This window comes from Protopterus annectens, chromosome 14.part0 (genome assembly GCF_019279795.1).
Source record: "Protopterus annectens isolate FY-2018-M chromosome 14.part0, PAN1.0, whole genome shotgun sequence".
NCBI classification, from domain to species: domain Eukaryota; kingdom Metazoa; phylum Chordata; order Ceratodontiformes; family Protopteridae; genus Protopterus; species Protopterus annectens.
Genome location: NC_056748.1, coordinates 852,168,124 through 852,191,801, shown reverse-complemented (window position 1 = coordinate 852,191,801; position 23,678 = coordinate 852,168,124). Strand labels below are relative to the sequence as shown.

Below are 23,678 nucleotides of genomic sequence, written 5' to 3'. Positions count from 1 at the left end.
TGGAACCAGTCTTTGAGGATGAGCACAGCAGCACCCAGTTTACCTCAGATTTTGCAATGCTTAACTGAGATGCTTCACAAGGGCCCGTCTTTTTTTCCTCCATTAAAATCCACGCCTCAGCTATTTCAGCTCACTATAGCACAGAACCACCCCTCTTCTCTCATCCCTCTGCTCAAGCATGATCTCAGTGGGGCAAAAAACTTTAGGACCACCCAGGAGAGCTCCTACCCCTGCCTGGGACCTTAACTTTGTTTGGAGAAACTCACTCTACCTCCTTTCGAGACAGCTACTACTGGAGACTTAAAATTTCTGTCCTGGAAAACAGCTTTCCTTTTAGCAGTCACTTCAGCTAGAAGGATTTCCGAATTACAGGCTCTTATGGCAGTGGAGCCTTTCATCATTTTTCATGTGGACAGGGTATCTCTCAGGACCAATCCATCCTTCATGCCTAAGGTGGTATCCAGTGTGGCTCTTAATCAGACCATTCATTTGCCAACTTTCTTTCCCAATCCACAGAACAAGGGGGAGCAGATTCTGCATTCATTGCATGTACACAGACTACTTAGATTTTACTTGAACAGGATTAAATCTCAAAGAAAATTTGAACTGCTGGTAGCATTTGCTGCAGGGGCAGAGGGAAAGGCTATTTCAAAGCAAACCATTTCCAAATGGGTAAGCCATTGTATTTGCTTCTGCTATAAGCACCATGGAAATACTATCCCCCAGGGGATCGGATCCCATTCCACCAGGGCTGCATCTACTTCAGCAGCCTTTCTGAGATGTTCCTACCAGGGACATTCTAGAAGCTGCTACCTGGAGCTCAGTTCATACTTTCACCAAACATTACCATTTACTACTTTTCTCTAAATCCAGAGCTGGCTTTGCCACTGCTGTCCTGCAGGGCCTTATAGCTGGTCCTAATGCTGTACAATTCCCTCCACCCAACCATATCTTTGGGAATCTACCCAAATGTAATGACTGCAACAGTGAAACACTAAGAACATAGTACAGTTGTGTGCACTTACCATAAATGTAGATGTTGGTGTATTCACTGTTGCAGTCCTGGTTACCCTCCCTCCAGCCCCCTATTTTTCTCTGGCTATACCTCTACTTTTACTATGCTTAAAAGCCTTTTTGGTGTATTTGCTTTTGGTAGGAGGTATATTATTTTTGTTTTTAATTTTATTTGCTCCCAATTTGGGGGGGTACCTGACATCTGGGGCAAGAAAACCTAATGTAATTGCGTCGGCTGCATGTTTTATACCCTTGGTGACCTGATGTCATGGAAGAAGGGAGAGCAACCGACGCAGGACCCAAGACTTTGTTAATCAGGCCGACCTGAGGGCAACCTGCCAGCAGATTACCCAAATGTAATGACTGCAACAGTGAATACACTCGAACGTCTACATTTATGGTAAGTGTACACAACTGTACTTTGATTCCTCCCCCTGGGATATGGATCTCCTGAGGGCTCTGTTGAACCTGACTCCCCTGTAGAGGATCTTACCTTTGGGGAAGCTATTAATAAAATAAAAGACCACTTTAAATGGCAATCCTCCGGTATGTCTGATGTACAAAAAAGGTTTGATGTACAAAAAAAGGTTTTATGACCTTATTCAAATGGACTTTCCTAGTCCTTCTGCCGTTCCACCCATTCAGCCTGCATTCTTGGATGTTTTTGCCTCAGCCTCCATTACCCCGAACTCCCAAACTCTAGCCCCACATAGAGCAGACACTATAAGGTCCCTGAGATAGAAATTTCTTAAAGTGCCCTCCTGCTGATCCTGCCACTATATCCATTTCTACGGACATGGCTGCCAAGCTCCTGCCTACCACTTCTATCCTCCCTGCTGACAGCAAGACTATGGAGAGGTTGGGAAAGAAAAGTTATACTTATGCTACCCTCTCATTTAGATAGAGCCACCAGCTACCAAACTCATATGACCAAATACTCCTTAGCTCTGCTGGAGAAAGGCACTGAAGAGTTGGATGACATCCCTGACTGTGCAGCCAAGGCCACCTTGTCTTCACTGATGCACTCGTCTCCCAAGTGAACACACTCCTTGAGATGCAGTTATGATGCAGCCGAAGCCTCAGCCAGTTCTGCTGCATCAGCTTCAGTACTAAGGAGATGCTCATGGTTGTGACTACAGCCTCTCCCAGAGGACTTCAGGGCCAAACTCCTGGGCGCACCTTTGGATCACTCAGCCCTTTTTGGTGAAAAAGTGGCTGACCTGTTCAAATCCTTACAGGAAGAAAAGGAATTACAGGACCTTAAACATATCCTGGTCTCGCCTATTCCTAAGTTCCAGGGGAACTACACGGCAAAGGGCCAGATGTTCTTCATACCACATTGCTGCAGTCCTAACACTTGGGTAGTCCGCTGTCCCAGTCGGCCCGAATACCAAAGTATATGGCTGACGTCGGTCAAGGCGCATTAGTCTGACGTCAGGACGTCAGGGTACAAATGCGCATGACCGACGTCATATCCTCAGTCTTTTTTGCCGCATGGTCCGATGCAGAAGCAGTTTTGCAAGTGCAGGTTGGCGTTCTGAGATTTTCCGAAGTCGGAGTTTCAGACCGAATCCAAGTTGGCTAAGTACCCCGTTGGGGATTATTTTGGTTTTTTCTTGCCTCAGTATTTTACTGGATGTCAGAGAAAGTGAATAACTGTATTTCTTGTGGGAAACAGATACCTCATAGGGATTACCATACCTTGTGTATACCTTGCTTAGGGCCTGAGCACGACGTTGTTGGCTGTCGCTCTTGTGCTAGATTTAACAAACGCACTATAAAGAGAAGATTAGATTGTGCCAGGTTAGTTTTGGGAAGCGGTGTAATTATAAAATGCCGTCTGATGCTCCGGCGCCCGCCGTCAAAAAAGCGCAAGGACAAAACAGCAAAACCTAGGCTGGAAGAACCGTCCGTCCCGGACGTCGGTTCTTTAGAGGGCTCGTGGAGCCAGGGTTCAGCCAGAAATTTCTTTGGAATCCCAGGAGAGACTTTATTACTGCAAGATGTGACCTCTCAGGAGGTAGGCCAGGCGGAAGGGGCTTCTCAGGTAGCTGTTCTTCCCTCCCTTCCTAAGGTGGTTAGGCCCTCCCCTGCTGTTTCCAAGGCTTCTCCCAGGGGCAGGCCAGGTTTTGTTTCAGGAGTTACCCCTAGTTCTTCAGGGTCTGTACCTAAGAAGCATATGCTTAAGATGGCAGAAGATTTGATTACAATGATTAGAGGTTCTATGCCCTCCTGATAAGAGGCCTAGGGTGGAACCTGAGCTTGGGAGGTTTGAGCAGTGTTCGATGCTTCTGAGTCTTGACTGAAGACTTGCAGGAGTATTCCTTACTCTGATTCTGATGTAGATGATTCTACTCCTTCTGCTTCTCCTCCTGAGGATTTTTCATTTTCAGAGACTCTTCATTCCATGAGGGAGCATTTTAAATGGGAAGGTCAGGATTTCTCTGATTCCAGGAAAAGGCTTAGGGAATTTTGTTTCTACCCCAGCATAGGCCTTTAGCTATACCTCCTGTTCTAGATGTGGTAGAGGATGTTTTGCAGAGGCTTCTCTGAACCCTGACTCTTTGCCTCCTGCTCCAGTTAAACCAGATAGATATTATAGTGTGCCTGAAGCTCATAAGTATCTTTTTAAGAGTCCTAGGGCAGACCCAGAAACTGTTTCACAGGGGCCTAAAGGTGTTAAGGCTTCTGTTAGAAATCCTGTTCCTCCAGATAAAGAGGCTAGGGCTTTGGATAGATGGGGAAAGAAAGTGTATACTTCTTCCACTTTGGCCATGAGAGCTTTGAATTGCCAGTTTCACATGTTGAAATACCAAAATTATCTCCTTTCACAATTAAAGTCTAAGGTAGATGCTTTGGCGGAAGGTATTGAGTGTAAAGAGTTGCAGGATTTAGTTCATGTTTCTGAACAGGTGGGTAAGCATTCTTTGCAATGTGGTTTTGATGCTGTGCAGGCCTCTTCGAGGGTGGCTGCCACTGGTTCGGTTCTTCGCAGGCACGCCTGGTTGAGGGATCAGAATTTAGCTGAGCATGTGAAAACAAGGATTTTAGATGCTCCTTTACAATCTGATGTGTTTGGTTCGCCTGTGGAAGCAGTTCTAAAGAAAATGGAAGACAAGGCTAAGTCTTTGCAGACTGTTAAAGATTTTTTGCAGGTTCAGCCTCCAGTTTAGTAGAAATTGGCCTACCAAGGGGTGGACATATCCTGCTTATGATTCCCAGTCTAGGGGTAGGTCTAGACGTGGTAGAGGCAGAGCTCAAGGTTCTTTTAGGCCTAGAACAGGAGTTCACCTGCTCAGTCTTCTGGTGAGGGCAGGGGTCAGTCCTTTCGTAAACAGACACAATGACCTGCCTTTTCAGCTGCCAGAATCTTCTCGTCTGGCAGCACCTTTGGGAGGAAGGTTGGCACTTTTCAAAGAAAACTGGAGTTTAATTACCCAAGACAGATGGGTATTGGATATCATTCACCACGGTTACAGGTTTTATTTCCATACCTTGCCTCCTTTCAAAGGCATGCCAGACATTCCTCCTCATCAAAGGAAAGAGGCTCACAAGCAAATTTCTCTGTTGCTCCAAATAGGGGCCATTCAGCCGGTTCCTGTGCCAGAAAGGGGCCTAGGATTTTATTCTCGCCTGTTCCTAGTACCAAAAAAGGGGAACACGTGGAGACAAATTTTGGATCTGTCTATCCTCAACACTTATCTGGACATTCCCAAGTTCAAAATGCTGACGTTACAACAGCTTTTACCTCTGCTGGGCAAAGATCACTGGATGGTAACTTTGGATCTCAAGGAAGCTTACCTTCATGTTCCTATCAGACTAATTTGCAGGAAGTATCTGCGTTTTCGAGCTGGGAATTCTCATTATCAGTTCTCTGCATTGCCCTTTGGCTTATCTACTGCGCCCAGAGTATTCACAAAGGTTCTGGCTCCAGTGATAGCTTTCTTCAGGCTAAAAGGAATACAAATCTATCCTTATTTGGACGATTGCCTGATTCTGGCTCAAGGAAGGGACGTGCTTCTTCAGCATTTGGAATATGTGATAGCAGTGCTAAGATGCCTAGGGTATTCTGTGAACGAAATAAAGTCCAGTCTAGTACCCTCTCAAGGCATGTGCTTTCTGGGTGTGAGACTGAATACAGCAACCCAGATGGCCTTTTTAACCCCGGACAAACAAAAGAATCTTTCTCTTTACTTCCATCAACTATCTCATCAGTCCGGGCTGACTGCAAGGACAGTCCTTCAAGCCTTAGGGTTCATGGCATCTTGTATTCTGGTACTTCCCAATGCCAAACTGCATATGAGGAAGCTACAATGGTATCTCAAAAATGTATGGACACAGCACTGCCAGGATTTGGACACTGTCATTCAAATAATACCTTGCATTCAAAAGGAATTTTTGTGGTGGGCTCAGGAATGTCACCTAAACAAGGGACTCTCTGTGACCCGGCCAGAGGCGAGTCAGATTCTAACGACAGATGCCTCAGACACAGCTTGGGAGATCATCTGAATGGAAAGTGGATACAAGACAAGTGGCCTGCCAGACTGCAGCATCTACATATCAACATGAAGGAGATGTTAGCAGTCCAGTTTGCATTACTGGCTTTCAAGGATTTACTTCTTCCAGGGCAGGTGTTGATTCTAACAGACAACACAACTGTCATGTGGTACATCAACAAACAAGGGGAACACATTCTTATCCTCTATGCAGGCAAGCAATGATTTTGTGGGAGACTGCTAAGCTTGCAGCTGAATCTTCAAGCAAAGTTTCTGCCAGGAGCACAGAACTCCTTAGCAGATGTGTTAAGCAGGCAAATCATGGATCCCCACGAGTGGAAACTGGATCTTCATGTATTTCAGACATTGACAGTGTCATGGGGAACTCCAGACATAGATCTGTTCGCTTCTCCACTAAACCACCAGCTGCCAAAGTTTTGCACAAAAAGGTTTCATCACACAGCCTGGAAAGTGGATGCTCTTTCTTTCAGTTGGAAAAATCTTCATGTGTATGCCTTTCCACCTCTGCCTCTCCTCCCAAAGGTACTTCTAAAGGTCAGACAAGACAAGCCAAGGATGATTTTAATAGCTCCAGACTGGCCTCGGCAGCACTGGTACCCATTGCTGAGGAGTCTGGTAAGGAAGCCTCCATGGCCCTTACCTTTGATTCCACACCTATTGTCTCAGAAGGACGGGCATCTGCTCAATGTCAAGCTTCACTCTCTTCATCTAACAGCCTGGCATATTCTGTTTTGAACCATGGCAGGTCTCAGCTTCCTCAACAAGTTTTGAATGTGATTATGGAAGCCAGAAGACCTAGTACAAGGAAAGTGTACGCAGGAAAATGGAAGAGATTTTTATTTTGGTGTGCAGCAAAGGATTTGGATGTTTCTGAGCCAAATTTGAGTGTGGCTCTTCAATATCTTACTGAGTTATTGGACAAAGGTTTGTCTTTCTCTTCCATTAAGATTCATGCTGCAGCAATTTCAGCTCACTATGATTGTGACCCGCCATTGTTTTCTCATCCTTTGTTCAAGCAATTTCTTAGAGGGGCAAAGAATATAAGACCCCACGAGCTCCTACTCCTGCTTGGGACCTCAATTTTGTGTTGGAGAAACTCACTCTACAACCTTTTGAGCCTGCAGCTACTGCTGAATTGAAATATTTGTCATGGAAGACTGCTTTTTGGTTAGCCATTACATCTGCAAGAAGGGTGTCTGAATTGCAGGCCCCTATGGCGGTTGAGCCTTTCCTGATTTTTCATAAGGATAGGGTATCTTACGCACTAATCCTTCCTTTATGCCTAAAGTGGTTTCTAGTGTGGCTTTAAACCAAACTATTCATTTGCCTACCTTTTATGCAGATCCCCAAAATAAAGGGGAAAAGATTTTGCACACTTTAGATGTACACAGGCAGTTGCGTTATTATTTAAGCAGGACTAAGGATTTTAGGCAGTCTCAGCAGTTTGTTTTGCTTTGAGTTCTCAGGGCAAGCCTGTGTCAAAACAAACTATTTCTAAGTGGATTGGGTTTTGCATTGCATTTTGTTATTCCCATCATGGCAAGGAGATTCCAGCTGGGATTAGGCCTCATTCCACTAGGGCTACTGCCACTTCAACAGCATTTCTAAGTGGGGTGGCAACTAAGGATATTTTGGAGGCAGCTACTTGGAGTTCAGTGCATACTTTCTCTAAGCATTACCACCTTCCTCTCTACTCTAAATCTAGGGCTGGTTTTGCCACGGCTATTTTGCAGGGCATGTTGTCAGCTCCTGCTTCCTTATGATTTGCCAGCCTCCCTTACATCTGCTTTGGGATTCTACCCAAGTGTTAGGACTGCAGCAATGTGGTATGAAGAACATAGTACAGTTTTGTACCTACCATAAATGTAGATGTTCGAAGATCCACATTGCTGCAGTCCAATTTACCCTCCCTCCTTCCCCTCTGTGTTTAGGGGTGGTTGTGTGGGTGAGGTTATACTCTTGTAAATTTGTATATATTGTATATATATTTGGTGCAGGAGTGTGTGGTGTTTTTTGGTTTTAGCCTTATCTTTTTAGGGTCTTTTGACATCTGGGGCAAGAAAAGACTGAGGATATGACGTCGGTCATGCGCATTTGTACCCTGACGTCCTGACGTCAGACTAATGCGCCTTGACCGACGTCAGCCATATACTTTGGTATTCGGGCCGACTGGGACAGCGGACTACCCAAGTGTTAGGACTGCAGCAATGTGGATCTTCGAACATCTACATTTATGGTAGGTACAAAACTGTACTTTTGTCAGGTAAACCTCCAGGCCTGCAGCTCCTCTGTCTAGAAGACAGCCTACTCAGGCTAGGCCTTCTCAATCTTCCACCGAAAGGCCCCCTTTTCCTGATAGGGCAGGTAGGTCTGACTGACAAAATTTCAACCCCCACCCCACCCATCCATTCCCCTTTCTGACCACGTCTCACTGTCTTCCTGCATGTAACTCATTACCACAGATAAGTGGGATCTGGATCACCCCTCCTACAAGACTGGGCATACCACAGCCCCCTCCCAGTCAACTATCCCTCTTCCATCAAGTTTTGCAAACCCTGCTACTACAGGGCACCATAGAACTAGATCTTGCACAAGCAAAAAGAAAAGGATTCTACTCCTGTATCTTTTTGTACCTAGAAAAGAAGGGCCATGAAGGCCGATTCTCGACCTCTCATGCCTCAACCTCTTCATAATAGTTCCTACTTTCAGAATGCTCACCCTACCTACCCTCCACTTATCCTTCCACAGGGTTTCATGGCAACCCTGGACATAAAGGATGCTTACATTCACATACCTATACCCCACCTTCAGGAAATACCCGAGATTCCTGTCAGGCTCATCCCACTTTCAGTTCTGTGCCTCTCCCTTTGGACTTTCTACTGCCCCCGGGATATTTACAAAATGCTTGGCTCCAGTCATAGCCTACTGCAGGGAAAAGGGAGTTCAGTTATTTCCTTACCTAGGCAACCTCCTAATCCAGGCAAAAGATGAGGAAACTCTTCTCCAGCGCTCCCGGAACCTTCTGGTAATCTTAGTCTCTAGGGTTCATGATCAACTTGCCAGTCCCACCTCAACCCCACGCAGGATATTGTCTTCAGAGTTGCAGGATCAAGACAGACCTCATGAAGTCCTTTCTTCCAGCAGAAAAGGTGGTATCCTTCCAAAACCACCTTCCTACTGCTCAAGAATCAACAAAACTGACCAAGACAATTTGAGGCTTCTAGGTTGCATGGCAGCTACCATTCCCATGTTGCCCCTGTCAAGGATGCACATGAGGAAACTTCAGTGGTACCTCCGGTTGGTGTGGACCAAACACTCCCACCCTCGAGTTCAGGATCCCACTGCTCCCCTGCTTGCATCAGAAACTGAGATGCTGGGTGGCTCAGGTAGCCCAAACTCAGGACTACCTCTGCAAATACCCTCTCCCTCCCAGACCATGTACACAGTTGCCTCAGACCTGGGCTGAGGAGCAACTCTGGGGAAAAAGGAAAGTAGGTTTGTGGACAAAAACAAGATCACATAAACGTGAGAGAAATGAGAACCATCCTCCTTGCTCTACAGGCCTTCCAGCCCTAAAGATATATTTACAGACAACACCACAGTCCTGTGGTATCTCAACAAGCAGGGAGGGACCAAATCCTACCTTCTATACAGACTAGCTCTGCAGGTATGGGAACTGGCTACCTCCCAGGGGATCACCCTTCAGGCAGCCTATATCCCATCCCTGCATAACACCCAGGCAGATTACCTGAGCAGAACCTTTTCAAACAACCACGAATGGATGCTGCAGAGAGATGTTTTCTTGGCTATGGTCCACAATTCAACAAATAGACATGTTCGCCTCCTTCATAAGCAAGCCGCGTCCTGGCTACTGCACCAGGACACCAGACCCAAGTTATTAGCAACAGATGCCTTCTCAACAACTTGGAAGGGGAAATTCGTGTATGCATCCCCTTCCCATTAATACAAAGGGTACTGCTGAAAATGCAGCAGGACTCCCAAAATCTTACTGATGACTCCCTACTGGCCAAGACCGCACTGGTTCCCTCCTCTTCACCTGTCCAAGGGCAATCATCACAAGTTACCCCCTACAGTGGACCTACTCGCACAGAATGGGACTTGGATACACCCACAGTGGCAATCAATGCACCTCACCCTGTGGCTGATAGGATTCTGATCCCCCTTCAGATACCTATATAACTAGTATGTGCTCACTGTTCTGCAGGAGGCCAGGAAACCCAACACAAGGAAATCCTATCTCTAAATGGAAAAGGTTTTCTATTTGGTGTCACAAAAGACAGTTGGACCTGCTGGAAAGCGATGATATGCTGCTCATCCTGTCATACATGTGTGAACTCGTACAAACAGGGTTGTGTTACTCCTCTATGAAGGCACACCTGTCTATTTCTGCCTGCCTCCCCCTGGATCCACCCTTTGCATCCAGACTCCCAAACTTTTCCCCAAAGGTGTATTACACTTAAGACCACCCAGGAAACCATCTCCCCCCCCCCCCCTCCCTGGGACCTAAACTATGATAAGTTGTCTCTCGCCTTCATTCTTGCTGGTTGGGTTTGGAGCCGACCCTCTGCTCCGACTCTGCCATTTTCTAAAGCTCGAGAGCTACTTACTGGCTCGTGGCCTCCCTATATCCCACAATGCCTGGCGCTAGACCCCCAGATCTAGTTTGCTGCTTCAGGTACGAGGTTGCGCTTCACTGGCTCAGGTCGTATTAACCTTTTGTATTTGTAATAGCTAAATTGTTAGTGTATAGTTTTCAAAATTGTTAAAATTAGAGTAGTTATGTAGACTAGTCTAAGTTTCCTTGTTTTTCTGACCCTTTGGAAACTCGTTTTACTTAGTTTCTCTCCCCTCCCATCTTTCAGTAGGTTAGAGGCTATCCCCTTCCCTGATATAGTGTTTTCAGTAGGAAGTAGTGTTTAGCCTTTTTATAGTATTAGATCATAATTTTCTTAGCTTTTTTTTCTTTTGTGTGAAGGTGTGGGACTTGTGTGTGTGTGTTTTTCTACACTAGTTGAAAAACTTTCTCCATTGGTATTCCTTTTATTTTCTATCCTGTTGAAGGATACCAAGGTATCTGGGTTCAAGAAGTGTGACTCGTGCTGTCAGAAAATGTCTTTGACAGACTATCACACTTGTGTTTATTGTTTGGGATCCCTACACCTGCAGGACTCTTGCTCGGTATGTCATGCCTTTAGTCCGAGAGTCCTGCAGGAGCGTAGGAACAAGTTCATTCTCAGGGGTTTACTAAAACCCGAGGGGTCTCCGGCAAAGTCTCAGCCAGCTAAAATCCCTAAGCCCACCAAGCCGTCGGCTCCCAGTTCAGAGCCTTCGCCAGGTGGAGCGCCTGCTTCAATTTTGGTTCCGGCCGGGACCGAAGTATCAAAATCTGTCGCTGCTCCGACCTTGCTGTCGGAGCAGTCAGGGAGACGTAAGCGATCCAGGTCGCCATCTCTGGAGTCGATTCGCTCGGCTCCGGGATCACCCTTGCTACAGTCTGAACGGAGCCACAGGTCCCACTCTTCTCGGTCCTCGAGGCTGTCTGATCATGACTTGGAGAGAGTGGTCAGTAGACTCCTCAAATCGCAGGCCCAGGCTAAGATGTTAACTAGCCCACCTCATCAGGCTGTGGCTGCTCCACTTTCCAAAGTAGTTCCTCCTCTGAATCCTCCTGTCAGTTCGGAGCTGGAGCTTGTAGGGGCTCTGATCCTGGAAACGTCGGTGCCGATACTTCCCCTTTCAGCTCCTTTGTCGGCTCCGATTTCTTCAATGGTTCCATCCTTGGAGGTCTCTGTGCGCAGAGACTCCCTCGTCGGCTCAGAGGGGGCGAGTTGCATCGGACCCTTGTCCGACCCCTTTCTCCCTCTCAGAGCTTCGGCGCAGGTAAGCTCGGCTCCTACATCTGCTTCGGAGCCGTCCTTTTCGGTGCCGGAGTGGATTCCCATCTCCTTGGAGCAGGGACCCTCTTCTGTGCTGGACAGGGGCGCCTTCGAGGTCATGAGGAGCGTGCTGACTTCAGAGTCTGCACCTCGATCAGCCCCTTCAGCTCCTCCCCCTAGGGTGCCTGCTTCGGTCTCTGCCCCTCCTCCAGACACCAAGCGAGGGGATCAAACGCTCCAGGTCACCCCATTGGGTGTATCTTCCTCTTCTGAGGCCTCCCCTGATTTTTCAGAAGAGCCACCTCGAAAGAGAAAATGTAAGAGGAAACATGTTGACTCCCCAGAGTCTGTCACTTCAGATACTGACTTGGCGTATTTGGAAGGGTCCCCAAGATCCCCCTCTGAAGATGTCTTTCTCCGACATCCTTGAGATCCTTAAGCAGAGGGGAAGCTGGTCCGCCTTTAACCCTTCTGAGGACGAGTCAGTATACTTGGCTGCGTTTGGTTCTCGCCCCTCCACCTTCTGGGTGTCTCCGCCTTTCGATCCACTTATGGAAGTGGTGGCTCGGAAGGCGTGGTCAGCTCCGGACACACTGGTACCAACCCCTCGCAATCCCACTAAGTTTATCACGGCCCCCCAAGATGAACAGTTTCTGACAGTGTGTCCCCGTTGATGCCATGGTGGTAGCAGTTGCCACGAAAAAGGAGTTGGCTGACACTTCTGTACCTGTCCATCCCCCTAATAGAGAGTCAGGACGATGGATAGATACGGGAAGCGGATGTTTTCCTCAGCGACCTTCTCCATGTGGTCACTGAACTATTTGTGCCACTTCACCCATCTTCAGAGGGATCTCCAAGGAGCTAGGAGATACCCTGCAAGATCCATCAGCTGCGGGGGCTCAAGACAAGATAAACCCAGCTGGCGACTCTTAATTCTATTGTAAACTCCTCCATGCGGCTCATTTCGTATGCGGCTGATGGGGCGAGTAGAGCTGCAGGCACAGGCGTGGCTTTGAGAAGGCATGCCTGGATGCGGTTATGTAACTTCACTGATCCCTTCAAGGCGTCTTTCACCCAACACCCCTTTTGATGGTTCGGCTCTGTTTGGACCTCAGGTCAAAGATACACTTACCAGGTGTGAGCAGGAAGGCAAGATTCTCTCTCTGCCGTGGAAGTCTGTTTTTCCACTCCCTCTAGACCATACCCTAAGGGTCAGAAGAGTGGGAAAATGTGTTTCCGGAAACCCCAGGGAGCCGTGCCTGACACACGTGGCGAGTTTCCCTCCAGTGGCAGAGGAGGGAACAATAGACTGGGCAGAGGGAGTCCGCAAAATCAGGGTAGCAGGGAATCTTTCTCTGACCAGCCCTTCCAGCACCCCTGAGGGGCTGCCCAGCTGTCCGCCTTCGGAGGCAGTCGGGGGAAGGTTGTCTCTGTACCCAGAAGTCTAGCGTCTCATCACTCGAGAAAAATGAGTACAGTCCATCATATCCGGAGGTTACAAAATCCCGTTTGTCCACACTCCCCTAAAATCAAACAGCCCCATCCCAGATGTTCCTCCCAGTCTAAGGGAACAGGCAGTACAAGAAATTTCAAGACTGCTAAACAAACTGGCCATCCAGCAAGTCCCAGCAGACCAGCAAGGATCCAGAATGTACTCATTTCTTTTTGGTACCAAAAATGACAGGGGACTGGAGACCCATTTTGGATCTCAGCAGACTAAACAAGTCTGTTCGAAGAACGACGTTCCAGATGGTCACGCTTCAGTCCATTCTACCCTTTTTGGGTCAGGACAGTTGGATGTGCTCCATAGATCTTCAGGATGCATACTAACACATCAAAATGGACAGGCGTTCCAGAAGGTTTCTCCACATCCGGCTGGGAGCCAGTCATTACCAGTTCAGAGCCCTGCCCTTTGGTCTCGCCACAGCCCCCAGGGTGTACACCAAATGCATGGCAGTGGTTACCGCTCACCTGAGACAGCAAGGATGCCAGGTGTTTCCATATCTAGACTGGCTCCTTACTGCTACCACCAGACATCAATTGCTGAGAGCCAGGGATTATACCATCCATACATGCTCCAACCTAGGTATCTCAATAAATTTCGAAAAGTCTGCTTTATCACCTTGTCAGTCCTTAACCTTTATAGGAGCAAGATTAAATACGACAGATCTGTCTGCAAGATTTCCTGTAGAAAGAGTGGCAGACATTCGCCGGCATGTACAAGTATTAGGATGCAGAAAGATTCAGGCCAGATTCGTCCTAAAAACCTTGGGTCTCATGGCAGCAGCGATCATATTAGTTCCCCTGGCTCGCTTTCACATGAGGATCTTCCAGTGGATGCTTTTCACCCAATGGTCTTTTCAACAACTTGCTTTGTCTCACAAGATAATCAGTCATGCAAAGATCACTTAGCTTGGGTGGATGGTCTCTCCATCAGTACCCCGGGGCAGACCATTTGTCCTTCCTCCAGTTGCCACGGTGACTACGGATGCCTCCCTGATCGGGTGGGGGGGGGGGCATTTTCAGGGCAGGACTGTCCAGGGCACCTGGCAACCCCACGAGTACCACTTGCACATAAATGTCTTGGAGATGAGGACGGTGCTTCTAGCACTGCAAGCTCTTTAGAACTCTCTACCCATTGGGACCATTGCAATTCAGACAGACAATATGTCTGTAGTGTGGTATATCAACAAGCAGGGCGGAACCAAGTCTTATCCCTTATGTCGAGAAGCACTCCGACTATGGCAGTGGGCGATTTCCTCTCAACGGTTTCTGACGGCAACGCACATCCCTGGGAAGTCCAACGTCATAGCAGACAGGCTAAGCAGAGCTATTCTCATGCCTCACTAGTGGTCTCTCAACAGGACAGTAGCGGACAGAATCTTCCGCAAATGGAGTCAGTCTTGCTGTGACCTTTTTGCAGCTCCTCTCAACAGCAAGTGCGACAGTTTCTTCACTCTCTTCCCTCTTCATGGACACTCCCCCAGAGACGCTCTAGTTCACGATTGGCCCCAGGGACGTCTATGCATTCCCACCCTTTCCACTAATCCCCAAACTGATTCAAAAAGCTACCGTGCTGGGTTGCAGAATGATCCTCATTGCTCCCTACTGGCCTCGACAAATCTGGTTCCCATTCCTGCATAGTCACTTTCCAGAACAGCCATGGAATCTGGACCCAGTTCCGGACCTCCTGATCCATCAGTCGGGCAGGCTGCATCAGTCTCTTCAGTCTCTCAACCTCACTGCTTGGTTCCTCCACTTCCAACCCTAGCCAGGCTTCCCAGTATTTCCAATTCGGTGCGTGTGATTATCCTCTCCTCGCACAAACCTACAACCAGGAAGACTTATGCTAGTAAGTGGAAACGTTTCTCTTTCTGGGCAGAGGCTAGAAATATTGACTCCTTTACGGCCCCTGTCCATAATGTTCTGGACTTCTTAGCAGAACTTTTTCAAGCGGGCTCCTCGTCTGCCGCCATTAGAGTTCAATTGGCGGCAATCTCCAATTTCCATACGGGCCTGTCAGAGACACGAGCATCATGTCCCATAAGCTTTGCAAAGCCGTTCTGAAAGGAACAATTTTGCTTAGGCCTCCAGTCAGGGATCCCCCACCTCCCTGGGACTTGAATTTGATCCTAGTTTCCTTGATACCCCCCCCCCCCCTTTGAACCGTAAGCTTCCTGTTCTTTGAAATTGCTTACTTGGAAAACACTCTTTTTGGTGACCATTATTTCAGCGAGGAGAGTTTCTGAACTTCGAGCCCTTTGTGTTCGTCCTCCTTATCTAGTTTTCCATAAGGATAGAGTTTCACTCAGGACTAATCCTTCATTCCTTCCTAAGGTCCTATCTGAGAACAATTTGAATCAATCCATCGATCTACCGGTCTTTTTCCAAATTATTCCAACAGATCTGAACACAAATTACACCAGTTGGACATTCATAGGCAATTACGTTTCTATTTGCATAGGACTGAGCAAATAAGGAAATCAGACCAACTCTTCCTGTCCTATGCAGAGGGTAAGCAGGGTCGACCAGTGTCCAAAGTAACTTTATCCGGGTGGTTGTCCTCTTTTATTACCCTTATTTATCAGTTGAGGCATAAAGAACTCCCTGCTAAACCCTAAAGGCCACTCTACTAGGGCTTTAGCTACGTCAGCCTTTCAAGCAAGATTACCAATGGAAGCCATTTGTGCGGCGGCCACATGGGCCACCCCTCATACCTTCATTTCACATTATAAATTGGACCTCGCCTCTAGGAGCAGAGCTGATTTTGGTTCCACTGTGCTCAAGAATCTGTCCCGATGAGCCACCCAGGACTAAGGTTGCTAGGGACGCTGTCCCAACCAGCAAGAATGAAGGCCAGAGAGAAAACTTAACATTAAGAAGTTATGTACTACCATAACGTTCTATGTTAGTTGTCTTCTCGCCTTCTTTCTTGTGTCCCACCCTCCATCCCCCTAGCCTAGATGGACCGAGAAGAGCTCTCCTACCAGTCTTATCACTGGCTGAGTCTTTACCGTTTGTGTCCTCTACACCTTTCTTCAGCCCTGTAGCTGAAGTCCTGTTATTGGGACAGTTTGTCCTACAATTTTTATTATGGTGTTAGGTCTTCCAAACGAGATCTGGGGGTCTAGTGCCAGGCATTGTGGGATATAGGGAGGCCTCGAGCCAGCAAGTAGCTCTCGAGCTTTAGAAAATGGCAGTCTCGGAACCGAGGGTCGGCTCCGAACCCAACCAGCAAGAAAGAAGGCGAGAAGAAGACAACTAACATGGAACATTATGGTAGGTACATAACTTCTAAAAAAAAAAAAAACTTACTCTAGCACTTTTGAGCCAGCAGACAAGGCCTCCTTAACATTTTGCACATGAAAAACTGTTTTGCTGGTAGCTCTGATTTCCACCATAAGGGTTTCAGAATTGCAAGCTCTTAAGGCTACACCACCTTTCCTTTTCAACTTAGGATGTTATGTAGTCCAATCTCGCCTTCATTCGTACCCCTGGGTTTGGAGCCGAACCTCTGCTCTGACTCAGCCATACTCTAGCTCAGTCTTCAATTGGCTTGTGGCTGAGGTATCCCATCATGCAACAGGCCCATTCTCAGATCTCGTTTGCTGCTCGTTACGCTCAGACGTAGTCTCTCTTGGCCGTGGCTAAGTATACTTTAAATTTTTGGCCATTCGTTGATCACAAAAAGCTGTTTTCATAGCTACTGTGTCTCTCTCTTGCTGGTTGTGTGGCCTTTTCGTTAGCCGTTTTTGGTATCCCATTCACTCCTTTTCTTCCCATGGGCTAGGCCCGTTTCAGTTAGAGGACCTAGTCCTCCCCATTGTTTCCATGTGGTCTTTTTGTTTTGTGCTTCCTGTTTACTTAGCTTATTTAGTGTTTTGTCGTCTACGGTAGTGGTGTTATCCTGCCTTTGTTTCCCCTGGGCTAGGCCTGTTTAAATTAGAAGACCTAGTTCTCCCTGTAGTTTTTGTTCCTGTCTGTTACTAGGCCGTTTTTAGTTAGAGGCTCTAGTTTCCCGCGCAGGGTTTAGTTTGGTCTTTTGTGTGTACGTGTTTTGCAGCTTGTCCCTGTGTGTGCACTCCTTTATCCAGCATGTCTAAGGATTCTAAGGAACACAGGCCTTCGGGCTTTAGAAAGTGTGAATGCAACAAGAAAATAGCTTTGACTGATGGGCACTCCATGTACGTGTACTGCTTGGGGGCTATTCACCTCCAAGAGTCCTGCTTGTTTTCATTCCTTCAGTCCCCGCATGCTACAGGAGAGGAAGAACAAGCTCATTCTGATAGGACTGCTTAAACAGTCCTTCGAGGAAGACTTGGCTAAGTCTTCCAGTGCCATATCCTCTCCAGCTAAAAAGGACAAAGACCACTACGAAGCGCTGTCTGGCTCCGTCTGTTTCTTTGGAGCCGCCAGAGAAAGTTGCTAGAACAGCTTCTTCTGCTACCTTGGCTTTTGTGCCGACCGAAGGTAGTGTATTGAGTGAGTCTGTATAGGCTCCCAGCCTTTTGGAGCCGGTCACAGATATTTTGGTTTGGAGCAGGTCTCCAGTTGTTCGACCGGGTTCTCCTTCACGTCAAGTCTCCCTCTGTAGGGAGATCCAGATCTCCAACTATATCCTCCAGGTCCTTGAGGTCCCTTTCTGTTGATGTTGATAGTGGTGAAGAAACTGCTTCAGTCATAGGTGCTGGCCAAATTGATTTTGGCTCCGACCCAGTTGGCTCTGGAGACCATGGCCCCTTAATTGTTTGTTGTTCCTCCGAGCCTTTCTCGGCCCTCTGAGCCAGAGTTGTCTTTTCCATCGTGGAGGCCTTCAAGTCTACGTTCACCAACGTCCCATTTTGACGGTTCATCGTTATTAGGAACCAAGGTGAAGGACACTCACTTGGTGCGAGCAGGAAGGAAAAACCTTGTCTGCCGTGGGAGTCTGTTTTTCTATGCCTTCTAGACCTTACCCCAAGGGCCAGGAGGGTGGGAAAATGTGGTTCAGGAAGTCAGAAGTTTTTTCAGGATGCACAAAGTGATTCCCCCTCCAGAGGCAGGGGAGGAAGTAGAAATTCGTGTAGACGCCGCCCTAGAGGCAGAGGAGGCCCGCGTAACCAGGGGACCGTGATTCCTTTCGCGGTTCTCCCTACCAGCGCTCCTGAAGGGAGACCCGACTGTGAGTCTCTGGAGCCGGTTGGGGGTCACATTTCTTTATTCCCAGAAGCCTGGCAAGACGTCACCCAAGACGAGTGGGTATTAAAGATAATTTCCAGAGGTTATCATATTCCCTTCCCTTCTCCCCCGCCAACCAAGAGAATTCCAGACGTTCCACCCAGTCACAGGGATTCCGCAACTTTAGAAATAAAAAAGCTGCTTTCAAAGAGAGCCATCCAGCCTGTCCCCGCAGACCAAGTAGGATTAGGGACTTGCTCCAGATTCTTTTTGGTGCCGAAAAGAACAGGGGACCCGAGACCCATCTTGGATCTCAGCCGATTGATCCTACATGTACAAAAGTCCAAGTTCTGCATGGTCACCTTAAGTCAATACTCCTATTAGGGAAAGATGTGTGGATATGCTCAATCGACCTCAAAGATGCTTACTACCATATCAAGATGGACAGGGCATCGAGAAGTCATCTACGCTTCCGGCTGGGAGCCAGTCATTTTCAGTTTCACGCTCTGCCCTTTGGTCTCACCACAGCCCCCCAGGGTGTTCACCAAATGCATGGCAGTGGTAACGGCTCACTTGAGATGTCAGGGATTCCAAGTGTTTCTATACCTGGATGACTGGCTCCTTTCTGCCACCACCAGGCATCTACTGTTACAGACCAGGGACGCCACCATTCTACTGTGCCAAAAGTTGGGAATCAACTCTAAATTGGGAAAAATCTGCCTTGTTGCTCTCGCAGTGTGTCACTTTTATCTGCGCCAACCTAGATACGGTGCTCATGAGGGCCTTCTTACCAGAAGGGAGAATTCAGGCTCTACAACAGGTCTTTGCCTTTCTACCATTGAGGAAGGTCAAGGCAAAAGTGATCCTCAAATTTGGGACCATGGCTGCCACGATCATGCTAGTTCCCCTTGCTAGACTACACATGACGGTTCTTCAGTGGCTGCTTTTCACCCAATGGTCACTACAGTATTTTCCACACTTCCATTCTATTCTGATTACGGACACGTGCAAGCAGGATCTACACTGGTGGCTTCAGGCCAGCAATCTCAACGTGGGCAAGCCTTTTGTCCCATCCTCTCCAATTGCCACGGTGACCACTGATGCCTCTCAGATCGGGGGGGGGGGTGGCTTTATCTCGGCAGGACAGTCCAAGGCACGTGGCAGGATCACAAGACCCATTTGCTTATCAGTGTCTTGGAGATGAGAGCAGTGCTATTAGTGTTGCAAGCACTTCAGAGCTTTCTCCCTCTAGGGACAATTGCAATCCACTCACACAAACATGTCAGTGGTATGGTATCTGAACAAACAGGGAGGAACCAAATCAATACCCCCTTTGCAGAGAGGCTCTTCGAGTTTGGTAGTGGCCGGTGCCTTCCCAACGCTTTCTAGTTGCAATGCATATACCGGAGAAGTCCAACGTGATTGCTGACAGGCTGAGCAGAGCTATCCTAATGCTTCAAGTGATCCCTGAACAAATATGTTGCAGAGAAGATATTCCGCAGATGGGTTCAGCCTTGCTGCAATATATTTGCCAGCCCCCTCAATACCAAATGCAGCAGCTACTTCACCCTTATCACCCCGGAGGGGGAGACACCCAGGGACGCTCTGGTTCACGATTGGCCCTCCGGTCTTCTCTATGCCTTTCCACAGTTTCCTCTGTCAAAGGTCATTCAGAAAGCACAGTCTTTGGGAAGCAAAATGATCCTGATTGTCCCACACTGGCCTCGTCGAATTGGGTTTCCCCTCCTTCAACCCTATCTAATGGACAATCCCTGTATTCTGGACCCAGATCCAGATCTGCTGACTCGTATGTCAGGACAGTTCCATCCCTCCATCCAGACCCTTAAGTTGACAGCTTGGCTGCTCCAGATCTGCCCCTAGTCAGGCTTAATGATTTTTCCCCAGAAGTGGTCCACATTCTGTCTTCTTCCCACAAGCCTTCTTCCAGGAAGATTTATTCCAGTAAGTGGACGACATTCTCCATTTGGGCCCCTGAAAGACATATTGATCCTTGCACAGCGCCTATTTCGGCAATGTTAGAATTTCTTTCTCAACTATTCAGTCAGGGGTCAGATGCAGCAACCATTAAAGTGCAACTGGCAGCGATTTCTGCCTTTCATGTTGCTAATGAGCCCAACCTTATGGCTCATAGGCTTTGTAGGGCCTTTCTGAAAGGGACAATGTTACTCCGACCTCCAGGCTTTGATCCAGAAAGCTCACCTCACTTTGAGCCCGCAGCTACGTGTGACCTTAAATTTTTGTCTTGGAAGACGGTATTCTTGGTAGCCATAACTTCAGCTATGTGGGTCTCTGAGCTCCAGTCTTTATCGACTAAGCCACCTTATTTGGTGTTTCACAAAGACAGGGTTCCAAAGGTTGCTTCTGTTGTCAATATCAACCAATCCATTGAGTTGCCCGTTTTTTTAACTGAAGTTTCTAACAAGGCAGAATTTAAGTTTCATCAGCTAGACGCTCATAGACAATTGCATTTCTGTTTACATAGGACAAAAGATTTCAGGAATTCAGATCAACTGTTTTTCTCGTTTTCAGACACTAGACTTGGGGTTCCTGTTTCTAAAGTAATCTTTTCTCGCTGGATTTCCAATTGCATCTCATTTATGCTTCCAATGGCAAAGAATTACCCTTTAAAGTGAAGGCTCATTCTACACAATCTGTGGCTACCTCAACTGCATTTCAGGCTAAGATTTCTATGGATGATTTGTGCTGCAGCAACATGGGCTTCGCCTCATACCTTTATTAGTCACGACAAATAAGATCTGGTCTCTAGAGGCAGATCTTCCTTTAGTTCCACAGTGCTCGAGTATTTTTCACTGAGCCACCCAAGGTCAAGGTGCTAGGGACGCTGTCTCAGGGGTAAGAATGAAGGCGAGATTGGACTACATAACATCAAGTAGTTATGTACTCACCATAACGTTCGATGTATGTAGTCCATCTCGCCTTACATTCTTACTAACCCTCCCTCCTACCCCCTCCTTGAGGACCTGGCGGTATAGTCTCTAGGTGTCAGTAGTCCTTTCTGTTGGGGTTGTTCTTCAGTTTGTGTGTGTGTGCCGCAAACAAGTTCTGGGGAATGTGCCTGTTGCATGATGGGATACCTCTTGGCCACAAGCCAATTCAAGACTTTGAGCTAGAGTATGGCCGAGTTGGAGCTGAGGTTCGGCTCCGAACCCAGGGGTAAGAATGTAAGGCTAGATGGACTACATACATCGAATGTTATGGTGAGTACATAACTTCTTGTTTTATCTTCATAAAACCAAGCCCTTTAGGAAATCAGACCAGTTGTTTGTCTCCTTGCACCTCAGGGCCTTGGGGAAAGCCATGAGCAAACAGATCATTTCAGCCTGGTAAGACCTTGCAGGGCAATGTCAAGACCCACTCCACCAGAGCAATGGGGTTAGACACCAACTTCATACTTGAGGCAGCCACTTGGTCCTCAGTTCACACCTTCACCAAACAATACAAACTGGACCATATCTCCAGGGCAGGGTTTGCCAAGGCTATCCTACACAGATTCCTGGAGACGTCATCTAGGCCACCTCCTAATTCTAAGTGAGCTTTTGCACTCACCCACAAGTAGAATACTGCAACATTGGAATAGGAGGACATAGGAAAGTTGTGTAAAATCTTACCATAACCATAGATGTCCTTCTCTTCCACGTTGTAGCATTCCTTCCCAACTTGTATGACTGCACTTGCTCTCCCAGGTGATATTGGACAGCCTATTCTTTTACAGGACTGGCTCAGACTGGGGCTTTTACTATGTTCTGAGAGCTGGTGCATGTGCGTGCAGATGTCACTTTTATAGCCTATGTTCCTGCAGCCATTTCAGACGTCCGTACCGAGGAAGACTGAAAAATCTTAGGAAACCTGGCCGAACAAACTGGAGAGGAAGGGGTAAACCCACATGTGGAATAGTGCAACATGGAATAGGACACCTGTGGTTATGGTAAGATTTTACACAACTTTCCTTTACTTTAAAATCTGGCTTGTTTCGTATGTTCAGTTTCTACGGAATTGTAATGAAAGTAAAACTTGATTTAAAAAAAATGTGTAAGCATTATTTTGATCTGCTGCATTTGTCTAGATTCACTGTTTGCCTACCTACTGTCCTCTTAATTTGTTGCTTTAGTTGTATGTTCTGACAGCAGTTTCAGCAGTAATTGTTTTGCTGTTTAATTTTAATTGTGTACCATGTGAGGTGTAATGGGAAACTCTGAAATTGTGTAAAAAGTAAAACCATGTAGTTAAACTGTTTTCCTTTTTTTTTTGTAGGCCATTGAGCACTGTAAACGTCATGTTTGGAACTGAAGTCTCCTCCATTTAAGCAAGATTGTACTGCAGAAAGTCTTTTTCTTCTAACATTTAAAATCGGGGAAATATACTGCATTTTTTTTAGTTCAGAAATTATTGTAATTTGGTCATTTTTTGTGATGCTTGGTCTTAATAACTATAGTTTGTTCACTGGACTTGGGCTAATGGTTGACTAGGGGATGGGATTAAGCAGTTTGTAAAATGTCAGTCTGAATACCAGGACTATGTAAAACTTCAGGCTGGCACTTGGGGAGGGGCACCTAAATATAAGGGTGTCTTCTAATGCAAAGCTTTCCAGTGGAATCCAGAAGAATATAAATACCTTTTAATGAAAATGATAGCAAAGGTAGACTTGCAATTTAAAAAAATATAGAATAATGAAATCTAAGACAGCAGCAGATTGTTGGGTAGAATTTTAATTTATTGGCTTTTTATGTAAGATATGAATCCAGTTAATTCCTACATTTAATGGCATTGGATGCTCTGGGTAGGTGCAAGTGTGTAAAATGTTTATACTATGTTTTCTCTACAGCTAACAGCCATACAGTGCTTATCTGTATTGTTTCTGGATCTACCATTAATGTGGAATAGTTTTTGTTTTAATATGCTGCATTTGAAAGTATTTTTAAATTCTTCGGTCCGATCTGTTTGCACTGAAATAAAATACAGCTGAAATCTTAAGTACTTTTCATTTTGCCAGTGTGGGAATGGAAATTGATTAGCTGAAAGATAAACTAGTGCTTATATTTTAAATAGCATTGCTAAGTAAATAACTAATTGGAGTGGAGATGCTTTAGACAGCTTGTTTTGGCATGTTGCTTACATGAGTGTCTATCCAGGAATGCCACAAGATTTTTGCACCATTTGCATAAGCATAAAGTGCGCAGTATTTAAACTTCAAATTTTATTCCTAAAGTAGTTATGGTTTGTTGGATCTTCTGCTACAGGTTTCCCAGTCCCAAAGTATGGGCCATGGGATGCGGTCAGTGTCATTTAAAAAAGGATACTTGTTTTACACTTCCCTTTTACCCACTCTTTTTGAGGGTGCTCAAGACAGCAAAGAAGTATGGGCATGGCCCATTTTGGTTGCTGATTAATGACCCATGCAAGTGTAGGTCTCCACGTCTACCCAAATGGCTCAGTAGGGAACCCCTAATAGCAACAACGCTTAATAGGATTAACTTTGGGACTGCTGTAAAAGCCAAAAAATACACAAGTTTCTTTGTGACCAAGTAAAGTAACCAAGAAGAAAAAGACCACC

The 23,678-nt window shown here is 46.7% G+C and overlaps 1 protein-coding gene across 3 annotated transcripts in view; it reads left to right on the top strand.

The window, feature by feature from the left end:
* The window catches only part of LOC122789296 (prosaposin), a 705,108-nt gene extending 682,010 nt beyond the window's left edge, over positions 1-23,098 (top strand). For all 3 annotated transcript variants that reach the window (XM_044056612.1, XM_044056611.1, XM_044056610.1), the window contains one exon: positions 22,379-23,098. In XM_044056612.1, coding sequence (XP_043912547.1) covers positions 22,379-22,414 — 36 coding nt within the window. In that variant the 3' untranslated portion in view covers positions 22,415-23,098. The remainder of the gene's footprint in view (positions 1-22,378) is intronic.
* Positions 23,099-23,678: the final 580 nt, after the last annotated feature.